This window comes from Macrobrachium nipponense, chromosome 9 (assembly GCF_015104395.2).
Source record: "Macrobrachium nipponense isolate FS-2020 chromosome 9, ASM1510439v2, whole genome shotgun sequence".
Lineage (NCBI taxonomy): Eukaryota > Metazoa > Arthropoda > Malacostraca > Decapoda > Palaemonidae > Macrobrachium > Macrobrachium nipponense.
In genome coordinates, this window is record NC_061110.1 from 12,872,833 (window position 1) to 12,895,792 (window position 22,960).

General features: G+C 40.4%; 1 protein-coding gene across 2 annotated transcripts in view; it reads left to right on the forward strand.

Annotated features, from left to right (window-relative positions):
- The window catches only part of LOC135217890 (protein abrupt-like), a 48,546-nt gene that overhangs the window by 14,464 nt on the left and 11,122 nt on the right, over positions 1–22,960 (forward strand). For both annotated transcript variants that reach the window (XM_064253925.1, XM_064253924.1), the window contains exons 4-6: positions 10,934–11,650; positions 12,142–12,426; positions 13,870–14,018. In XM_064253925.1, coding sequence (XP_064109995.1) covers positions 10,934–11,650; positions 12,142–12,426; positions 13,870–14,018 — 1,151 coding nt within the window. The remainder of the gene's footprint in view (positions 1–10,933; positions 11,651–12,141; positions 12,427–13,869; positions 14,019–22,960) is intronic.

Sequence of the window (22,960 nt, forward strand, 5' to 3'; positions counted from 1 at the left end):
AGTTACAAATTATTACCAGTCGTATTATCAAATTACAATGACAACTGAAATTTAATATTAGGCCTAATAAAGTTAATTTAATTACCTTTAAATATTATTTTATTACTTTTCAATTAAATTATAATTACACTAGCTTGTCGTCAAACAGCACTATTGTAAGGAGGTGTGGTTTAGACAGACAAGGATGCCGGCTAGTCTATTTTTTTTTTCTCCTTGGCTTCAGATTCAACCATATCACTTGGTCTCGGCTAATGTTTTTGTCCTTAGTTAGCATATTAATGAATATCTGGATACTTAACTTATGTAACGAAGTCATACTGTTCGTCTTACGATGTAATTTAAGACCAAAATTTGACTGATACGTCTCATCGGAAGCTAGTTTTTCCCTCGGGTTAGATGGCGTTAAATTTAGGATTCCGTTCGTTTTTAGTTTTTCACTCGTTTTCATAGGTATTACGAACCTTACACTTTATATACGTTATTAATCCTTTGTCTGTGTGAAAACAACAGTAATGAGCTCTTTCATGCTATTAGTTTCTTTTACCACGGCTGCGTTGGAATTCATACATAAGCTCGGGACTTCTGTCCAGGTTGCTGATGAACGTAATTTTGCCTTATTAGCTTCAGCTGCATTTATAACATGAATACAGTAATTCCGTCCCACGCGGATGAATACAATAACGGATGTTGCTATCGGATTCGATTACTGTCACACGCTGATCAATACAATAAAGTGATGATGTTATAGGAGTCGATCGCATTAGCAACAAGTTCTCGTTCGGTTGTTCATAGCTGTACGGAGTTATACGAGTATTATCGTTAAGATAATACCCTTTTAACTTGCTGCAATTTGCGGAGGTGGAGATATTAGACGATCGTAATCTCTCTCTCTCTCTCTCTCTCTCTCTTTTCCCTGATTTTAATATTCCTCTCTTTATCCTAGAACGATTGTGTTTTCTCGTCTCTCGTCCTCTCTCTTTCATTCTCTCTCTCCTCTCTCTCTCTCTCCTCTCCTCTCACCTTTCTGATTTCATATTCTCTCCATATTCTCTCATCCTATTTTCCACGCTCTCCTAACACTGGACTCATTGTGCAACAGAGGTTTTTCTTCCTTTCACACCTTTTCAAACTTTCTCAATTTCCCTTCAGCGCTGACTGACCTCATAGGTCCCAATACTCGGCCTTTGGCCTAAATTCTATTTTTAAACCCAACAATCTTGCTGTCTGAGTTAGTATTAGAGTAGGGAGCGAATATTCGGATATGTATAAGGTATTCATGATATGATATATCACAAGAGGATTTTAAGTATTAGGAAAGATAGGAAAGAACATGTCCTGGGTCTATCTGAGGGTATTCTTCCAAGTGCCAACCAGGCAGAGTACAGACAGGCAGGTACAACACTACAAGAGAGGACATCACTACGATCGACGACACCGTTGTCTCCTCGGACTCCTCCGTACATGAGAGGCCTAAGGCCACATGGGAGGTCTTCAGTTTCCCTCCATACATGAGAGGCCGAGAGCCACATGGGAGGTCTTCAGATTCCCTCCATACATGAGAGGCCGAGAGCCACATGGGAGGTCTTCAGATTCCCTCCATACATGAGAGGCCGAGAGCCACATGGGAGGTCTTCAGTTTTTCCTCTACTCAGGTGAGGCACATAGCCAGCTGAGAGGAAACAGGTTTGTATCCCTTCCGCACTCAATGAGTTTTGACCTTAGGGTAGAGGTGCAGGGAGTTTTTGCCTCCACATCATGGGCAGGCCTAGAAGGCCACACATGGGAGATTAGCTTGGACGAGTGACAAATGAACTTGAGACTGACTCGCGTACTCAATTATATTGACTGACAACTAGTACAGTGGAGGGCCGGGCAGATTTGATTCCCCACCTCCAAATTAATGTTGTTAATCGGGCTAGTTCAGGTGTTCAGGGGGTGTATTGCAATATGAAGTTTTTATTGTAAAACTAATATTGTAATACCTACCTGAACACCTGAATGATTCCCACCCTCCTCCCCTCTCATACAGAGTTATTGAGTTATGATTGACGTGAGAGGGCAGGTGTGACCGGCCCGTGAGGCAGGGCTACTAGCGGTGGGCTGGTAACTAGGTAACGAGGGTGTTTGCCAGGAGATTGGCAACACTGATCGTTTATTTTAACCAAAGATTTGGTAAATTTTTAATAAATGATGGTTCGGGCTGGTAAGTGACCAGGGCTAGTTCAGGTGTTCAGGTAGGTATTACAATATTAGTTTTACAATAAAAACTTCATATTTTGGAGTATAATGATCTCATGGTTTACTCAAAGGATGAGGTAGCTTTATGGACCAGTGGGAGTCTGAGGAGGAACTGGTTTTGGGGGCCACCAATTGCATAATTGGACCTGGTTGAATCCTTGGCGAAGACAACTTTTCATTTCTGTACCAAGACCAGATGAAGGTACTTTTGCTGTGTCAGGTGGAAGATTGGTGCAATCCCTATTTACTGCATAGGGGGTTAGTGCCATCAGTGTATAGGCATTACTTAAGGGTGCTGGCAGTGTTCCTTCGGTCCCTAGCTACAATCTTTTTCATTCCTTTTACTGTACTCCATGCATATTCTCTTCCATCTGACTTTCCACCCTCTCCTAACTATTGTTTCATAGTGCAACTGCTTTGAGGTTTCCCTCATGTTACACCTTTCAAACCCTCTTCCTGTCAGTATCCCTTTCAGCTTGGAATGACGTCACAGGTCCCAGGACTTGGCCTTTGGCCTAAATTTTATATTCTATTCTAACTCCTATTTATACCACATGAATGAGGACATTTTCATTCAGAGCCACTAGTATGGTGTAAACTCCAGTGAGTTTCATTACTTGTTTCTCTGCCACTATAGACTGAAGATGAGACAGCGCCATGAGTTTTCTTAATTTCTCAGGAGAGACTTGGAACTTTCACAGAGACCACTAATGTCAAGAGAAGCAGTAGAGGGGTCAAGCCACTGAGTTGGGGAATGTTTGAACAAAGTAGATGGTAAGACTTCTGTAAGGGGAAATTGGTATCCTTTTCCCAAATACCCAACATTGTGACGAAAAAAAAAGGAGTAAAATGGAAAACAATAGTTGTAAGGGAATGGTTGGCACAATTAAAAAAAAATCGCAAAAGGCAAGCTGGCAGAATGATGTGGAGAAGTTGTGAATGCCAAGAAGGGATGCTTTTATTATTAATAAACATTACCTTAATATAATTGATCTACCCCTAAATCCCCAAAAACCGCACCACATTGGCAACCCTGTTACCTCGTATTCTGTCCGTCAGTTGGCAACACTGCCGTTGACAGTTACAAAACCTTCCCTTGAAAATCAGTTGTTAACGAGCACCTGTGTTGTTTACATCGCGGCCGCTCGTTATAAATTTCCTAAACCTTTTTGTGCCTTTAAAGCTTTCATTAATTGTTAATGCAACTTTATGTTAATTACCACTCACGTATTACACCCACGAAATAGTGAATTAACTTTTATTTCTATTGTGGTATTTATATTATATTACAAATTTTTGTGTGACCCGGAATTACGTGACCTGTCCAACAGTCCAATGGATTGCCAAGATAATTCGATGCCTCCTTCTGCCAGCAATGTCAGGAAGAATTGCCCGGCTTGTGGGACAAGAATGAGTAGCAGGGAGTATGAACCCCATGACATATGTAGCTTTTGTCGTGGACAGGTTTGTGACTTGACTTCTCGTTGTGACTTATGTAAGCCTTGGTCTGACGAAGACATGACAACTCATATGAAACATCAAAGAATCTTGCAGCATAACAGATTTATTAAGGAGAAAAAGAAATCGGTAGCTAGACCTGTATCTAATGATTTCCTTGATTTGTGCGCTCATGGTTCTGGCTCTTCGGTTTTGGTATCGTGTGATTCCGATTCCGAATTAATTGATGCTTTGCCACTTGTACAACCGGTAAATAGTGAAGTCGTTTCTGATATTGATTGAAAGATTTTGGCAATGGAAACTAGTTGGAAACAAAAGTTTGAAAAATTACAGCTTAGTTTAGATAGAGACATTTCAGCCAAGTTTAACAAGCTGACAGAGAATTTTGAAGAAGCTTTTACTAGAATGTCTAACACTCTTTTAGATTCAATTTCAGCTCCTTGTCAGGTACCTGTCGACAGCACCATGGGTAACGGTGCAACAGATACCCGGGCTTGTGAACCCTGTCGTGGCGAAGGCCTAGGGGGGATGCGGTCCGGGCAGGTGCCTGACGATTCTTTACCCAATGTCTCCCCTGTTAGTCCCGTAACAGTGCCAAAGGGCGCTTATTTAGGAGAAGAGGGGAGTGTTAGACCTAAGATAGCTAGTCGTCAGGATCTTACTTCAGGGAAAGTTTCTCAGTTAGGATCTGACGATGATGATGACATTGACGTGGATTCGTGTGATATTGATGTTTCTTTGAACGGCGGCCATGATGTAGAGTTCAAGAAACTTTTAATTTAATTTTGAGTTTTCTTCCTCTGGCGAGGCCTAAAGAGCAGAAGCAGCCTCCGCCTCGTTGTATTACAGAAGGGATTTTTCTTGATGGTCCTTCCCGGTCGCTGGAATTTTTACGTTTCCCTTTGCTCAGAGGTTCGCGAGAGTGAGGGCGGATGTCGCCACTAAACTTTCGAAGGTGATCAGGGAAGGGAAGAGGAAGCTCTCCTCTCTTCTACGACACCAGAGAGGAGTTTATCAGGTGGCGGATGATACTTCATTCTCTCGACCCCCCAAACCAAATCCTGATTTTGTGCGACTTTCGGGTCAACCTTTGCTTTCCAAGGCTTCGGTCTCTGTCTCAATCGAAGACTTTATTACCATGGAGTCTGTTATGAGCTCCTTACAAGAAGCTCAATCCTTCAATATGTGGGTCCTCGGAGGTCTTTTAATGTATATCAAGGACTCCGGGTTTGTTCCTCCCGATGCTCCTCTTTTTGAGAAATTCTGCTCGTCTATTTCAATCGCTTCTGTACATCAGAACGAGCTTGCCGCTTCAGTGCAGGCCTTTCTTGTTTCTCTAAGGCGTAGCCTGTATTTGTCGCAGTTACCCTCCTCTGTATCGGCGATTCAGAGAAACCGTTTGTTGTCCTCTCCTCCTTTTGGCAATTCCCTATTTGATATGTCTGTGCTTTCTGAGGTTTTGAAGGAACATCAAGGTGATGCCTCTTCCCAAGCTCACTGGGCCTTATCAAGGGCTTTTTCCTCTGGTCTTCCTCCCATTCCTCCAAGGAGTAAGCGTAAGTTTTGTACCAGATCCGTACCTTCTGCTCCAGCCCAACAACCTCCTCCTTCTGGCTCGTTTTTCCAGAGTACATCTCAGGTTTCCGGCGCTTTGGCTTCCTCTTCTGGAGCTTACTAAGGGCAGGGGAAGAGCTCAACCTCCAGGAGGACCTTCTTCCTCTTCTTCCTTGCCTCTACGTAAGAATTTTCGGAAGTAGGAGTCATTACCTCACCCGGAGACCGCAGTAGGAGCTTGTCTCTCTCGCCATTGGTCAGCTTGGCAGGAGAGAGCAGTGGATGCTTGGGTAGTGGAGGTCCTGAAGGTAGGTTACGAGATCCCTTTTGTTTCGAGACCTCCACTTTCCAGTCGTCCTCTTGAGTTCAGCAGTTATTCCCCTCACTCAATCAGGGGTCAAGCCTTGGAGAAGGAGCTTTCGGCTCTCTTGGAGAAGGATGCCATAGAGCAAGCTCCTCCTTCTCCCGGGTTTTACTCACGGGTGTTTGTAGTTCTAAAGGCCTCTGGTGCCTGGTGCCCCATCATAGATCTTTCAGTCTTGAACAAGTTCATTCTAAAGTCCAAGTTCCGGATGGAGATGGTTCAGACTGTTCTTTCATCCGTCAGGATGGGGGACTGGATGATTTCCATCGATCTGAAGGATGCTTATCTGCAATCCCCATCCATCCGAAGAGCAGACCTTACCTTCGGTTTTTCACGGACTCGGGAGTTTTCCAGTTCAAGACCCTTTGTTTTGGCCTCACCACTGCTCCACTGGTCTTTTCTCGGGTGATGGCTCCTGGTTCGGCAATTCTGCATCGGTTAAATGTAAGGATGCTTCGGTATCTGGACGATTGGCTGGTCCAGGCCAAATCTTTAGAGAAATGTCTCCGGTCGAGGGAGATAGTTCTGTCTCTGTGTCGAGTTGGGCATTCGTATCAACTTCGACAAGTCCAGTCTAATCCCTTGCCAGATCATGACTTATCTGGGGATTGTTTTGAATTCCCAGATTTTGAGGGCTTCTCCCTCTCCAAAATGGATAGACAAGCTTCTAAGTCTTGTCGAAGAATTTTTGTCCTCCGTAATGCAGCCAGTTTCTCTTTGGAGGACTCTCCTGGGCCATTTGTCATTCCTCATCCAACTGGTTCCCGGAGGTTGTCTCAGAATGAGGTCCCTTCAGTCAACACTTCGCCAGTCGGACACGATAGTCGCCTCCTCTCCACAATGTCGGAAGAATCTCCGTTAGTGGATGCAAGTTCACCGCCTCAAGTCAGGGACATCTCTTCTTTCAGTTCCGCCGGACCTAATGTTTTGGTCAGACGCCTCGGATCGAGGTTTGGGGGGCCCACCTGGGCTCCGAAGCCGCTTCGGGCCTTTGGTCAGAGGAAGAGAGGATCGTGTCAATAAATTGGAGGGAACTAAGGGCAGTGTACCTAGGCCTTCTTTCATTTCAGGATCAACTGTTGGAGTCGGTTGTCACGATCTTCATCGACAATACCACAGCAGTCTCGTACTTAAGAAACCAAGGTGGCACACAGTTGGACCTTCTCACTCAAGAAGCGCGATCAATCTTGTCTTGGGCAGAAGATGGGGATAACGTTGGTCCCTCAGTTTATCCTGGGTCATCACAACGTCTTAGCAGATGCCTTGTCGAGACCAAACGAAGTTCAAGGGTCAGAATGGACACTTTGCCAGGAAGTCTTCGACAGCCTCAGGAAGAAGTGGCCTGTCACAGTTGATCTGTTTGCCACCCCACTGAATTTTCGATGCCAGATCTTCTTTGCCTCTTACCAGACTCCTCAGAGTGCCAGGACAGACGCTCTTTTGCAGGACTGGGAGGGCCTTCAAGCCTATGCATTTCCTCCATTTGCTCTGGTGAGGTCAGTCCTCAACAAAGTGAGGGCAACCAAGCGTCTGGATCTCACCTTAATCGCCCCCTTCTGGCCACAGAAGGAGTGGTTTCCCGACCTACTGGAAGCTCTGGTGGAGCCCCCCATTTGTCTGACAGAGAGACCAGATCTTCTCAAACAACCCCATTTTCATCGGTTCCATCAGAGGCTCCACATGCTTCATCTTCATGCCTGGAGACTGTCAGGAGATTCTCCAAGCACGAAGGGTTCTCCTCCAGAGTGGTGCGACAGTTGGCTCTTGCCAGACGGCAATCAACCAGAGTAAATTATCAGGCTAAATGGTCAGTTTACAGACGTTGGTGTAAGGCTCAAGGACATTCAATTTCTAGACCTTCCGTACCGAAAGTAATGGAGTTTTTAGTTCATTTACATCATGACGGCCCTGTCACCTTCGTGCATTAAGGGTTATAGGTCGGTGCTTTCCTATGTTTTTAAGGCGAGGCTCCCTGAAATCTCTTCATCTTATGTCATTAGAGATTTAATTTGATCCTTTTCCCTATCTCGACCCAAGTCTGCAGTGTTCTCCTCCGACATGGGACATTAACCCTCTTACGCCGATTGGACGTATTAAACGTCGAGTCAAAATGTCTCCCGTATGCCGATTGGACGTATCATACGTCGGCTCAAAAAAGTTTTTTTTTAAATTCGCGGAAAAATACTTATAGGCCTACCAGCCGAAAACTTTTGAATCACGCGCCTTGGGGGATGCTGGGAGTTCACGGATCAAGGTGTTGTTTTGTTTACAATCGCTACGCAGGCACGCGAGCGCGAATTTCTTTCTTATCGCACTAAAAAGTATCAGTGACACATCTCAAAAATTATTTTGTCACTTTGACATAATTTTTGCACCATTTTAAATTATCCTTTACATGAAGTATTATATATGAAAATGTGCGCAATTTCATGTAAAATACAACAAAAAACTACTCATGATTGTAGCTTTTATCAGTTTTGAAATATTTTCATATAAATAACATTAAGTGCAAAAATTTCAACCTTCGGTCAACTTTGACTCTACCAAAATGGTCGAGAAACGCAATTGTAAGCTAAAATTCTTATATTATAGTAATATTCAATCATTTGCCTTCATTTTGCAACAAATTGGACGTCTCTAGCACAATATTTCGGTTTATGGTGAATTTATGAAAAAACTTTTTCCTTACGTTCGTGCGATAACTCTTCCGATAAATTTTTTCGTGCGATTGTCCTAATGTTTGCACCCTTTTAAATTTGCCGTTACATAAAGTTTTATATATGGAAATGTGTGCAATTTCATGCACAATACAACAAAAAACAACCCATGGTTGTAGCTTTTATCAGTTTCGAAATATTTTCATATAAATAACGTTAAGTGCAAAAATTTCAACTTTTGGTCAACCATGATTCTACCGAAATGGTAAAAAAACGCAATTGTAAGCTAAAACTCTTATATTCTAGTAATATTCAATCATTTACCTTCATTTTGCAACGACTTGGAAGTCTCTAGCAAAATATTTCGATTTATGGTGAATTTATGAAAAAAAAAACATTTTCCTTACGTACGCGCGGTAACTCTTCCGAATAAATCAGAATTTTTTTTGTGCAATTGTCGAAATGTTTGCACCATTTAAAATTAGCTGTTACATAAAGTTTTATATATGAAAATGTGCACAATTTTATGTAGAATACAACTAAAAATGATTGAAGGTTGTAGCTTTTCTCTTTTTTCGAAATATTTGCATATAAATCACGATAAATAGAAAAAAAACCACGTTCGGTCAAATTTGACTCTACCGAAATAGTTGAAAAACGCAATTGTAAGCTAAAACTCTTACAGCCTAGTAATATTCCGTCGTTTTTCTTCATTTTGAAACAAATTTGAAGTCTCTAGAACAATATTGTGATTTATGGTGAATTTTTGAAAAATATATTTACCTTCACTCCGCGCGCCGATTCGCGGCCACAAGTCTCCGAAATACGTACATCGCATTATCCTAATATTTGCTCCTTTTCATATTAGCTGTTTTATAGAGTTTTATATATCAAAATGTGTGCAAATTCATGAAGAATCCAATAAAAAATAATTGAAGGTTGTAGCTTTTTCCATTTCCGAAATATGTGCATATAAAAAAAAATATATAAAAATTTCGACATTCGGTCAAATTTAACTCGTCCGAAATGGTCGAATTTTGCAATTCTAATCTAAAACTCTTACAGTATCATAATATTCAATCATTTGTCTTAATTTTGAAACAAATTGGAAGTCTCTAGAACAATATTTAGAATTACGATGAATTTTTGAAAATAACATTTTTTTACGTCCACGCGTTACGAATTCGTACATCATTTTGTGATAATATTTTTCCGGTGTTGCTTTTATTGTTTTACTATGTATTATATATCAAAATGATTGCAATTTAGTATACAATACAACGAAAAAAAAAGTAACTCGTTAGCTTTGACCGTTTTTTGCACAGCGTGATTTGAATACAATTATCTATGAATTTTTTTTTTTTGCTACCATATATTGCATTATTTACATATGATAATGATATTATTTTTCATTTCTGATGATTGCATACTAAACTTCAGGCAATGACAAAAAAATGAGCCAAAAATGAACTCTTAATCTTCAAAACTAAGCGCGCTGTGATTTTTTGAAAAAATTATTTTTTCTGCTTCCGTGCTCACTCCAAACCGGCGCCGGCATACGGGAGAGGTTTTGATTTTTAGGGCTTCGGCGTAAGATGGTTAACTGCCTATGATATATATTTCTTTGATTATTTTATGTCCTATTCTGCCCGAAAGGGAAATTGTACTCAAATTCCCTCCTTTTCAATGTGGTTAATCGGGCTAGATAAATTATATTAAGGTAATGTTTATTAATATAGAATTTTTAATATAAATTTAATATTAATAATACTTACCTGTATAATTTATCTAGTCCCACCCATCGTTCCCCACGATCTGCCTATCACAACTGATTTTCAAGGGAAGGTTTTGTAACTGTCAAAGGCAGTGTTGCCAACTGGCGGACAGAATAGGAGGTAACAGGGTTGCCAATGTGGTAAATTTTGGTGCGGTTTTTGGGGATTTAGGGCTAGATAAATTATACAGGTAAGTATTATTAATATTAATTTTATAATAAAAATTCCATTTTGATAAACCAATAGGTTGATGTACATGGGAATTAAGGCAATTCATGACTAATTTATTAAAGTGAACAAATAATGGCTGTTGGATATTTTGGAAGTCCTTAATTTATCATTGTTACCATGTTTTCATGTAGCCTTTGCTTTTGCAATTATTATTTTCATAGAATAAATGATAAAATATGGTGTTTTTTCCATATTTGTTCAATAATCCCAAGAATAGTTAAAAAAAACTAGTGGATATGGCAGGATATCTTATATTTAAAAGACTTTAAAGTATTATAGATGGTTGATTTTAGTACACCATATACACAGGTAAATTCTGTTGTCAGAAGTTCATTCCATAGGGCTCTGTTTTACTCACAATCATACCAACATCCAGAAATAAAATATATATAATTTTTTCATTACTATTTAGCACTGAAATACCAAGCATTTTTATTATAACTACCGAGTTGGAAATTTATTGTTGATACTGGTGATGGATTTCCTGCTGGAGCTGAAGAAGATATATTCTTTTAATGCTGTTCAGCGGTGCTGAAATATTTTGAGGGATGGCTGTTTTGTTTGAATTTTGTTCACTTTTTTTCTAAAAAAAAAAAAAATTAATTTTGATTGATTTAATTGAAAAATGTCATTGACACTTTGTCATCTTCCAACAGGTAAGTGTTGCAAACAGCGAACTTACTGGGTTGATAAAGATAGCTGAGAGTTTACGCATCAAAGGCCTTGGAGATGTGTCTCAGAGAGATCAGCATCCCCATCCAGGAGAAAAGAGACCATCGCCTCCATTTTCACCATCATCACCCATAAATCATAACTCTAATCCTCGCCCCAAAAAAGCTGCACGCTTATCATCTGGTAATGGGGACTCCAAAGGAATGGAGACTAGTTTTGCATCTCTCTTATCACCAGCAAATAGCTATGGCCATGCCATAAACAAGTCCACCAATAATAACAATCACAATAACAACAAAAACAGCGAAGGATTTGCCCAGTTGATGGATTCTGGTTGTCCGGAGCCATCTGACCATGACCTGGAAGAAGATCGCACCCCTAACATCGTGTGGGACACTTCCCTTTCAGAATCAAAGTTACGGTCATGTCTCGAAGGTTTGGATTCTGTGAGTTCTGCTCAAACTCTTGCTCAGTCTGTTGCTCACACAGTCGCTCAGTCCATTACTGTACCTAGGGCACTATTTACTTCTACTCCTACCAAAGTCTCATCAGCAAGGAAGGAGGCAAGTGATTCAGTAAAAGAGGGAAGCCGTGGATCTTCACGAAGAAAGCACCATGAGGCAAGTGAAAGTAAGAGAGGTAGAACTTCCTCAGCTCACCACATTTCATCCAACAGTCAAGAGTGTGAAAAAGAAGCAAAGGTTAGTTATCCTTGTTATTTTACTCTTTAGATTAAAGGGAATCCAAGTTTTTTAGCCAGATTTGGCTTTGATCTATCACCTCAGGTTCTGGAAATCCTAAATTTGTATAAGATTATTTTATTCTGTAAGGATTTGTCATTATCCTAGTTATCTTTGGATTTAGATCTGCTTAGCTTATATTGCCTTTGTTCCTTGTGGTGTGCTGTGTAGGCAGACCTGAAGGTTCCTAGTAGTGTCCATTCATCCCCAGTTACAACAGCCTTATGTACTTATTATGTATTTTCCTTGCACATAGTGTCTCTGTCCACCTGTCTGTGCAACTACCTCACCTTTCCCATACTCTCATTTTTGTTCGGTTTTTGAGAATGAATCTTTCAGACTTGTCCAATGAAACTGGCAGTAATAATATGAATTTTAGACTTGCTGATATGTGTTATTTTGTAGCATAATGTTTGAAAATTTATTTTAGCGCCTAAATTTTATTTCTTCAGATCCCCAAGGAGATTGTTAAAACTGAGCCTGGTACTGAGACGTGTGCAGCAGCCGCCACCACCACCTGCACCACGGAGTCTGAAAAGGGTTCAGACAATCCTTTATTGCCTATGTATGATGGGAATGAAATTAGTGGAGGAATATCAGACTTGGCAAACCCTTTGTTAGCCAGCTACCGCCACATGCTGGGCCTAAGTAATGAAGATCGTTCATATTCGCCACTTATTCCAACAACGGTACAAGAGCAGCAACAAGCCCCATCACCAACTGGCAGGGAGTCACGGGTAAGATAACTGTAGTACTATTTGATTTCATTTAAGGGTACATGCAATATATGTAGACAACCTCACATTTTTAAAACTGGTTTACTGTAAGAAATGTTTATGTTTCAGTTTCCTAAGCACATTGTCTAATGTGAGATTTGATTTCACTATCCCTTTGATGCCAGACTAAAGCCCAAAAATGCTCTTCAGTTCAGTTCTGCATATTATTGTGTGCCACCAGCTAGAAAACACACACTAGCATTGTCTCTTAGGTACCAAAGCAGAATAGTAAAAAATGAACTAAGTAACAAAGAAGACATGATTACAGAAAACAGTTTGTCAGAAATTAAGGCTGTTTCCACTTCTCATTTATTGACATTGTTAGGTTCTAAAGACCAAAAATCCTAATTGAGAATTTAGGGCAGACAAAGACTTTTGAGAATGTAAATTAAAATACATGTATTAGACAGTTATTACTTTAGAAACAAAAACGTGCAAGTACCTACAGATACACACAGACCTGGGCTTAGGACCACGTGAGACTTTAGATTATAATTTTAAAGTATATATATATATATAATATATAATATATATATATATATATATATATATATATATATATATATATATATATATATATATATATATATATATATATATATATATTTATTATTTATTTATTTATTTATTTATTTATTTATTTATTTATTTATTTATTTATTTATTTATTTAAAGATAAACCTGTACAGAAAGTTTTGGGGAAACTGTTTGATTCCACAGTTTCCCTGAGGTTTTCTGTATAGATTTATCTTTAAATATGTGTACTACATATTCATAACTGTGGATTCGTTTCTCCTTTTCAAGACTCGTGCTACTATGAGTTTTTTAATTATGTTGTTGAAATAATCAACTCACAGTTACGTATGTGGTAGACAAATTTATAACTCACATCTGGTTGGAACCAAACAATCAAGTGAAAGATGAGGGTACTACCAATTAACCCAGTGTTATATAGCTGTGAATTTATTTTTCATGGTATAAAGCTCGGTTTGGTGCTATGTATTTTGCATTTGAATACATGTACGTATGTTGAAAAATTGAAAATGCTGAAAGGAAAAGTCCAAAGGTATGCTGAAGCTTGCTGAAATTTTCCAGCAACCAGTGATACTGAACATCGGAATAGGATGATGTCTGGTGACAATATAATGATGTCTTCTACAAGGAAGTATTAATGTTGTATGCTTTACCCAGTAGTAACAGTAGGCTGAATTCACCATTGCCACGACCATCCTCATCAGGTTATTTTTAATGCAATGTATACATTGTAATTTAGGGTGGTTACAGGACTCTGCTTCTGGTATAGTTGACATTTTATTTGACATTAATGGCTGAGGGGTTTATTTTATAAATCTGATTTATGTTTGTTAAACTACCAAATAGTATAGCCCATGACTTTGCACACAGAGTTTGACATGTCACCTCTGTGGTGCAACCATCAAGCACATTGCAAACTTCAGAAGACATATGAAACAACATCTAAATCCAAGACGTTTCCCCTGTCCATGGTGTTCAGCTGCTTTTGGTCGGAAGGACAATTTGAAAACTCATACAAGGTAAGCCCTGTAAATTTCCTATGTGGGTTACTAAGTACAATGCACATACTTAATGTAGCAAAATGTAGGCATACTGAATTTATTTATTTATTTATTTATATGTTTTTTGTGTGTTTTTACATTTTTTTGCAATGTTCTTCAGCTGTGTTTCTTGCTGTCATATATAATACGTTCCTATTGTCATTTCCAGGTTCGATGATTTTCTTTTGTATGTTTTGACCCCATACAGGTTTGTTAGCTATGAAAATTACAAATTGATTAAAAATTTGTCATTTGAATCCAGTCTTGTTAGTGTCTTGAAATATCATTTACTTGTGTGGCTGTAGGAAATTATAATACTAGTCAATTTTTAAGCATATAGTAAACCATATGTCTTATGTAAATGTAGTTGTGAGTTTTCTACTTGTCATATCATATAGGCATAGAATTTTTTTTAATGCAAATCTCGCAAAACAACATCCAGTTTACTGTACCTGTGACTTAAGCAGGAATATAGTGTTTTTACACACACTATGTTTCTCAATACAAACCCATGCACCAACTTATTCTGATGCTATATTTCATTTATCTCTTCACTGAGAAAAAGAACACCAGAGGGCAAGTAAGGATAAATGGATTTATGTTAAAAAATGTTTTGGAATATAAAATAATTTTTCACACAACTGTGTTAATTACACAATGTCTGAATAGCAATTTAGAAGGTTGGGAGAAGGCAGACCCACCCCATGAGGAACCCGGGAAAACGGGCTGCGACCAAAAGCCATACAGTGCCCACTCTAGGTGGCTAACCCCCCATCCACCCAAATGATCAACTCTTTCATCTCCCATCTTCATGAGTTGCCATGGATACATTAGATATAATTTCTTGGAATATTTTTGGCCTCAAGCAGAACATTTCTCTCCTGAACATGTTCTGGAAAAACTTTAAAGGCATCATTGCATTGCAAGCAGCACTCCTCTGGCTGCATGACCTTGTCATCTGCAATATAGTACATGAGGACTTTCATTGATGCAAGTTACATATCAAATCGTAGCCGGTCTCCCGAAAGGGAGCCTTTCTTTCCTATGGCACAAATCATGAGACAATATGGTATATGTGATGACCTACAGGAGTGATAGATTGTTGATATGGCCTAGGAAAATAACAATAAATTTGATCAATACTGCATGATCCTAGGTGAGTTACATAGAATTATTTATGATCCTCCTCCTGCTGATCATATTTGTATAATCAAGGACCTTAATTCTCATCCCACAAAACATTTGAATAGAACGGACATAATTACAACCTCCTGGCTGGACTCTACATCACATCTCCACAACTTCACAATTCTATTGTGGTCTGCAACATTCGCTACGATCTTGCAACGGACTATGCTCACATCCCTTTACAGGTGTCATTCAGTACCCCATCCCTCCCTACCTTGAACCCCCCTAACTGATTACCCACCAGCTGTAAACTGGGATCTTAAAAACCAACAGAAAACCAGATACTTTAGGGTGACCATGGAAACCAGGTTGTGGTCAATAGTTCAACCGGCAGATGCCTTACTTTGTACAAACAAAATGTAAAACTAACCACCACAGGAGAAATCTGAAAGAATTGTATTCAAACATAATTTCTGCCATGCTTGCTTCCAGCAGTGCTACCTTAAGGTTTTGTCAAGGTATCTCTTATAATATAACTGGCTGGAATGACTTGGTTAAAGATCTATATACACATTCACGAGAAATGTTTTTACTGTGGAGGCAAATTGGTAGTCCAAGAGAAGGACACTTTGCATTATTAATGAGACAGGCGAGAGCACAGTTCAAACTTGCTCATAAGCACTGTAGATTAAATGAAAAGTAACTAAGAGCTGATGCAATGTATAGAATGTAGAATCCAGTGATTATCTTCTTTGGAAAGACATTCAATCATTAAATCTCAACTAAAAAGCTATCACAGAGTAGGAGAAGCTGTTGGTAATGAGGCTATTGCAAGTTTGTTGGGCGATCGCAAAATCCTGAATTGCATAAATGACCAAGACTCCCAAAGGGATGTAGATAGCCTCCTTACTGATAACATTCAATTTCATTTCACAGATTGTATTACGCCAGGTGACATCAGCAATGTCATAACAACCTACCTAAAAATAAATCGCCCAGCTGCATTGGTCTTCCTGCAGAAACTCAAATTCTGCCACCAGGGTGTTAGTATATTTAAACAGAGAAAAAACATCAGATTTAAACATTTACACCTCACCAAAATTCATCTACATGTCAAATTGTTTTGCAAATGCAGTAATGATAGTTATGAATATTAAACCAAAAGCTCCAGGTTACTGTAACATCAGTACATAATTGTCTTAATCAAGAATGAACAAGAGAAGACAGTGTTCGTGTCAGTTCATAACAGGAAAAGAATGCTCATAAAATAAGATTAACCAAAATGAGTGAAAACACAGAAAAGGAAAATAATACAGCAGATACTCTCAGCAACCTGGCAGGGAGAAAACTGCTCATTTGAAAAAAAAAAGAAAAAAACACACACACAACACAACAACAAGGCATTCTGTAAATCTGGGAACCAATGTAAAGTACCTTTTAACAGCGTGGAATGAGAAGTTATGTTTGAACTCAAATATTCAAGTCTAGATATGTGTAGTATGAGCTTTTTCAGTCTTGATCAGAACAAATTAACCCTCTTAAGCGGAGCCCTAAAAATCAAAACGTCTCCCGTATGCCGGGCCTGGTTTTGGATAGTGAGCGCGGAAGTGGAAAAAATAATTTTTTTCAAAAAATTACAGCGCGCGTACTTTTGAAGATTAGTTCATTTTGGCTCCTTTTTTTTGTATTGCCTGAAGTTTAGAATGCAACCATCAGAAATGAAAATAATATCATTATCATATGTAAATAATGCGATATATGGTAGCGAAAAAAAAAATTCATACATAATTGTATTCAAATCACGCTGTGCAGAAAACGGTCAAAGCTAACCAGTTACTTTTTTTTGCGTTGTATTGTACACTAAATTGCGATCATTTTGATATATAATACATTGTAAAACAACTAAAAGTAACACCGGAAAAATATTATCACAAAATGATGTACGAATTCGTAACGCGCGGACGCAAAAAAATATTTTTTTCAAAAATTCACCGTAATTCTAAATAATGTTCTAGAGACTTCCAATTTGTTTCAAAAATTAAGACAAATGATTGAATATTACGATACTGTAAGAGTTTAGATTAGAAATTGCAGATTTCGACCATTTCGGACGAGTTAAATTTGACCGAATGTCGAAATTTTAATATATATATTTTTCATATGCACATATTTCGAAGATGGAAAAGCTACAACCTCAATTATTTTTTATTGTATTCTTCATGAATTTGCGCACATTTTGATATATGAAACTCTATAAAAAGGCTAATATGAAAAGGAGCAAATATTAGGATAATGCCATGTACGTATTTCGGAGACTTGCGGCCGCGAATCGGCGCGCGGAGTGAAGGTAAATATATTTTTCAAAAATTCACCATAAATCACAATATTGTTTTAGAGACTTCAAATTTGTTTCAAAATGAAGAAACATGACGGAATATTACTAGGCCGTAAGAGTTTTAGCTTACAATTGCGTTTTTCAACTATTTCGGTAGAGTCAAATTTGACCGAACGTGGTTTTTTTTCTATTTATCGTGATTTATATGCAAATATTTCGATAAAAGAGAAAAGCTACAACCTTCAATCATTTTTAGTTGTATTCTACATGAAATTGCGCACATTTTCATATATAAAACTTTATGAAACAGCTAATTTTAAATGGTGCAAACATTTCGACAATCGCACAAAAAAATTCTGATTTTTTCGGAAGAGTTACCGCGCGAACGTAATTTTTTTTTTTTTCATAAATTCACCATAAATCAAAATATTGTGCTAGAGACTTCCAAGTCGTTGCAAAAATGAAGGTAAATGATTGAATATTACTAGAATATAAGAGTTTTAGCTTACAATTGCGTTTATTTTTCGACCATTTCGGTAGAGTCAAAAGCTGACCGAAAGTTGAAATTTTTGCACTTAACGTTATTTATATGAAAATATTTCAAAAACTGATAAAAGCTACAACCATTGGGTTGTCTTTTGTTGTATTGTGCATGAAATTGCGCACATTTCCATATATAAAAACTTTATGTAACGGCAATTTAAAAGGGTGCCAACATTAGGACAATCGCACGAAAAAATTTATCGGAAGAGTTATCGCACGAACGTAAGGAAAAAGTTTGTTTTTTCATAAATTCACCATAAATCGAAATATTTGTGCTAGAGACGTCCAATTTGTTGCAAAATGAAGGCAAATGATTGAATATTACTATAATATAAGAATTTTAGCTACAATTGCGTTTCTCGAGCCATTTCTGTAGAGTCAAAGTTGACCGAAGGTTGAAATTTTTGCACTTATCGTTATTTTATATGAAAATATTTCAAAATTGATAAAAGCTACAACTCATGAGTTAGTTGTTTTTTAGTTGTATTGTGCATGAAATTGGCGCACATTGTTTCCATATATAACACTTCATGTAAAGGATAATTTAAAATGGTGCAATAATTATGTCAAGTGACGAAATAATTTCCGAGATGTGTCACTGATACTTTTTAGTGCGATAAGAAAGAAATTCGCGCTTGCGCGCTGCGTAGCGATTGTAAACAAAACAACGCCTTGATCCGTGAACTCCCAGCATCCCCCAAGGCGCGTGATACAAAAGTTTTCGGCTGGTAGGCCTATAAGTATTTTTCCGCGAATTTTTAAAAAAACTTTTTTGAGCCGACGTATGATACGTCCAATCGGCATACGGGAGACATTTTGACTCGACGTTTAATACGTCCAATCGGCGTAAGAGGGTTTAATGAGTCTGGGATTAAGTTGTACAGAAATGAAGCAGCATACAACTGACAGGATTGGAATGAGTAAAATACTTGGGAAACACTTGAAAAATATGAAGAATGGCATCAAATGGGAAATGAGGTACAGATGTTAATAGGTTAACCGAAGTAGGTTAAACTTATTACTTTAGCTGGTTTATATCACAAAGCATTAGGCTCCATTTTTAATTTATATTATTTATTACTTGAAGGGGAAATCAGAGGCTTGCATGTTTATTATCTAATCACTTGGTCTGACCTCTCTCTGGAAGTGACATTTTGTTGTTTTTAGGTTTAATGTTATATGAGAAAGGGTTGTGATAACTGGCTAAAGATCCTTCACATTGGAGGTGGGACATCAAAACATTGAGGTCTCTGTATTTGATAGAGCTTGTGACAAAAATCTCATTGTTCATGCGCGAACAAACCTTCGGTCTTGACAATAGGATATATTCTAGTGCCTAGCTGGATCCGGTTAAATTACAGATGAAAGCAAGGAATCTTGTGAGATCTGGCAATGCATGCTTATATCGGGTAAAGAGTGGTCAAGGACCACGCACTTATGCCACCGCATCAGTCTTTTCTTAACCGTCTGGGCGAGAGATCATAACATTGACCTCTCTTGGCCTTTACCTGGTTCATTGCCCATTTCGATTGTTTAGTGTGTGTGTGTGCTGTTATTATGGCTTCATCTGCTCCTTCTCAGCCTCGTCATTGTGTATGCCCCGTGAACTCTAGGTTCTCCGTGCTCTAGTTTTTGCCTTCGGCTGTGACCCCCCCCCCCCCACATCACTTGCACGGATCCTTGTACGGAATGCCGTGCATGGCCTAAAGAGCAGTGGAAGTTGTTTAATAGCAAGAGGGAGCATCGTAGGATTTCTTCTCTCCCTTCGTGGGTTTTTTTTCGTCACTTCCCGATGCTTCGTCTCCTGCTCCGATCACACCCCATAGTAGTCTTGTGCCTTAGTCCTCTTCCTTTTCTTCCGTCGATTCGTCGTCAGAAGTATCGGGAGGCCCTCCGGCTGATTTTTGTATGTCGCCCCTCCTTCTTCATGAGTTAATTTGATTCCCAAGAGGGAGGAGGCTTTTTCATCATTGTCTTTGTTTTTTTCATAGAGTTGGAGGCATCCAAAATGGCGGCACTTTGGAAGACTATGGAGCTATGGGGCTCTCCATCCTTGGAGGGTTTGCTGTCGCATTTCATGGATGTTCACTACCCCCCTGCTCCTCATGCTGTCCAGGCCCTCCCCCCTCCTCCTGCCCTCGTCTTTGTGGGTAGCGGAGGTTGGCCATATTATATTGCTCCGCCAGTGACGGTTGCCCCTTCTTCGAGTCAGAGGAAAGCCCTACTAGTGACATCAAGGCGTCGGCCATATTGTATCCCTCTGCCAGTGGCGTCTGCTTCCCATTCAGATCGAGGGGAAGCCGTGATGTCATTGCCGCTCATGACGTCACTCTCAGTTGCCTACACTGTGCTGCCTCGCTCATCTCTGTCTTCATCGTTTGCTGCCGTGACGTCATATCTGCCATCCAGTTCGCTGCATCTCCCTTCCATGTCATTGGAGCCTTCTCTTGCTGTTCCACATGAGGCTTTATGCCAGGCGGTTCTTAAGAGATTGGACTCTGTTTTGGTAGATGAGTTGGCTGCCATGTCAGCTGGGAGGACTGGAAGCAAGCTTGCTGCATCGCCCCCGCCTCCTGCAAAGAGATTGTGTAAGGAGCCAGTATTGTCTTCCTCTCCTTCTCCCCCATCTCTGCCACGTCGGCGTATCAAGCGTTGGAAGGCTAAGGACTGTGCCCTTTTTTTGCCTGCGAGTGAGGAGCAACACTCCCGTGTTCCTGAGAGTGTTGGTGTTTTGGAGAGTGTCAGTATATCTTCTCATGTGCGACTTGCAGTGGCTGCTTCGCCCTCTGCATCGAGTCACGAGCGTTTTGCAACCTCCCCCATCCGTGCACATGTTGCAGTCGTCCCACTTCTTCTTCTCCAGGGCGTATCTGTTACTGTAAGGATCTCAAGGCACCTGTCAAGAGGTCAAAGGCTGTGAGCACAGAGTTGGTGCAGCAGGAGTGTTTGCCTGCCCCTCTCCCTGGTTCTTCCAAGGGTTTGACTCCGAGAATTCTCATTCATTCTCGATTGTTCGAGATTCCTCCCCAGCTCACGTTCATACGTCTGCCACACCCATGCCTGTTCGCGGCCATGTTAAGGAGTTGTCTGTTGGCGAGCAGGAGGAGGGAGACACGCAAGAGTTTTTTCTTCCTTTTTCAGAAGTCGTCGATCTCTTTCGTGGTTTCGTGCTTGGAAGCCTTGCTGGGAGCTACGCAGGATCCCAAGTCTTCGTTTCAACTTCCCTCATCGGGGCACGTCCAGTCGGTCTTGCATAAGGTTAACGCCTCTATTTCAGATCGGGATGGTTTGCTTTGCGCTAGGGGCTCTTCCAAGCTGCTACCCCCGCCTCTCACGAGACATAGGAAGTACTATGCTACGAATTCTGCCTTTTTGATGTCACGTCATCTTAATCCGGACGTCATTCATCTGAAGCTGGGATGGACTTTGGAGCAGGTGAGGTCGGTGGCTCCATCGTTGTCTCCACAAGATACCTCAGCACTGGAATCTATGCCAGCCTCCATATTGCAGACGGTTTCTTGGCTGGACTTCTGGTCTATGGTCATTGCCAAGATAGCTTCTGATAGGTCCCGAGAAGGGTTGGTGACTGCATCCTCTCTTGCCAGTTTGTTGCAGTCCGGAGGCAAGACGTTTTTGTATATGGCTCACCTCAATGTTAATTTGTGGACTAACCTTGTCCTGATTAGAAGAGATGCGGCTTTATCCAGGATGGAAAGATCTGTTGATCCTGAATCCTTGCTGGCGTCGAGGAATGGGGATCTGTTGGAGTCTCAATTTTTGTTCCCTCAGACCGAGTTAGAGGATACATAGACCGGTGCCGGGCCGACACCAAGAACTTGTTGCACCAGGCTGTGTCTAAGTCGGAGTCTCATCCTCTGAGACGTCCGGCTCCTCCTCCTTCCCCTGCCCAGCAGCAGCCACGAAGATCGTTGCCTGGAGGTAAAGGGGGCTGTTGGTAGGTTGACTCCTCTCCCTCTCCTGTGCCACGGGTGGGGGGTTGCTTGGCGGGCCATTGGGCCAAGTGGCTGAGTTGTGGGGCGTGAAGTGGGTGGTAGATGTCCTTCCGGTGGGTTATCTACTGCCATTCGACTTCCCTCCTCCTCTCTCGGATAAGTTGCAGCTCAAAAGGCGTATCCTCCAGATTCTCTCAAGTTCTTGGCTTTTCGGGAGAAGTGCAGAAGATGCTGGACAAGGATGCGATAGAGGAAGTGGTGCGTCAGTCTCCAGGGTTTTACAGTCACATCTTCTTGGTGCCCAAGGAGTTGGGAGGTTGGAGACCTGTGATCGACTTATCCACCATGAACCACTTCATCAGGAAGACATGGTTCAAGATGGAGACCCGCGTCAGTGTTGGCAGCTGTGAGGGAAGGCAACTTCATGCTGTCAATGACTTGAGGGACACATACCTCCAGATCCTTATTCATCCAAGGTCCAGGGAATTCCTTTGCTTCTCTGTCAGGGACAAAGTCTTCGAGTTGAAAGTCCTGTGCTTCGGGCTGACCACAGCCCCTCAAGTGTTCACAGGGTCTTCGTTCTCATATCTGAAGTACCTCGACGATTGGTTGGTCTTGGTAGGTTCCAGGGAAAAGCTGCTGCAGGACAGAGATTGTCTGCTTTGGTTTTTGTCTAGAACTGGGCATTGTGTTTAACTACGAAGAGTCAAACCTTGTACCCAGTCAAGGATTCTCTACCTGGGCATGGTCATCGATATGGCGGTTGCAAGAGTTTTCCCGTTGGATCAGAGATTAGAGAAGTTGCGAGTGGTGGCACGCGATTTCCTCTCAGAACCACATCAATCAGTTCATCAGTGGCAGGTTCTTCTAGGAGTTTTGTCTTCCCTGGAGAAGCTGGTCCCTCATGGACGTCTTCACCTTTGGTCTCTACAATGGAGGCCGGGGGAATTCTGGTCTCCGGT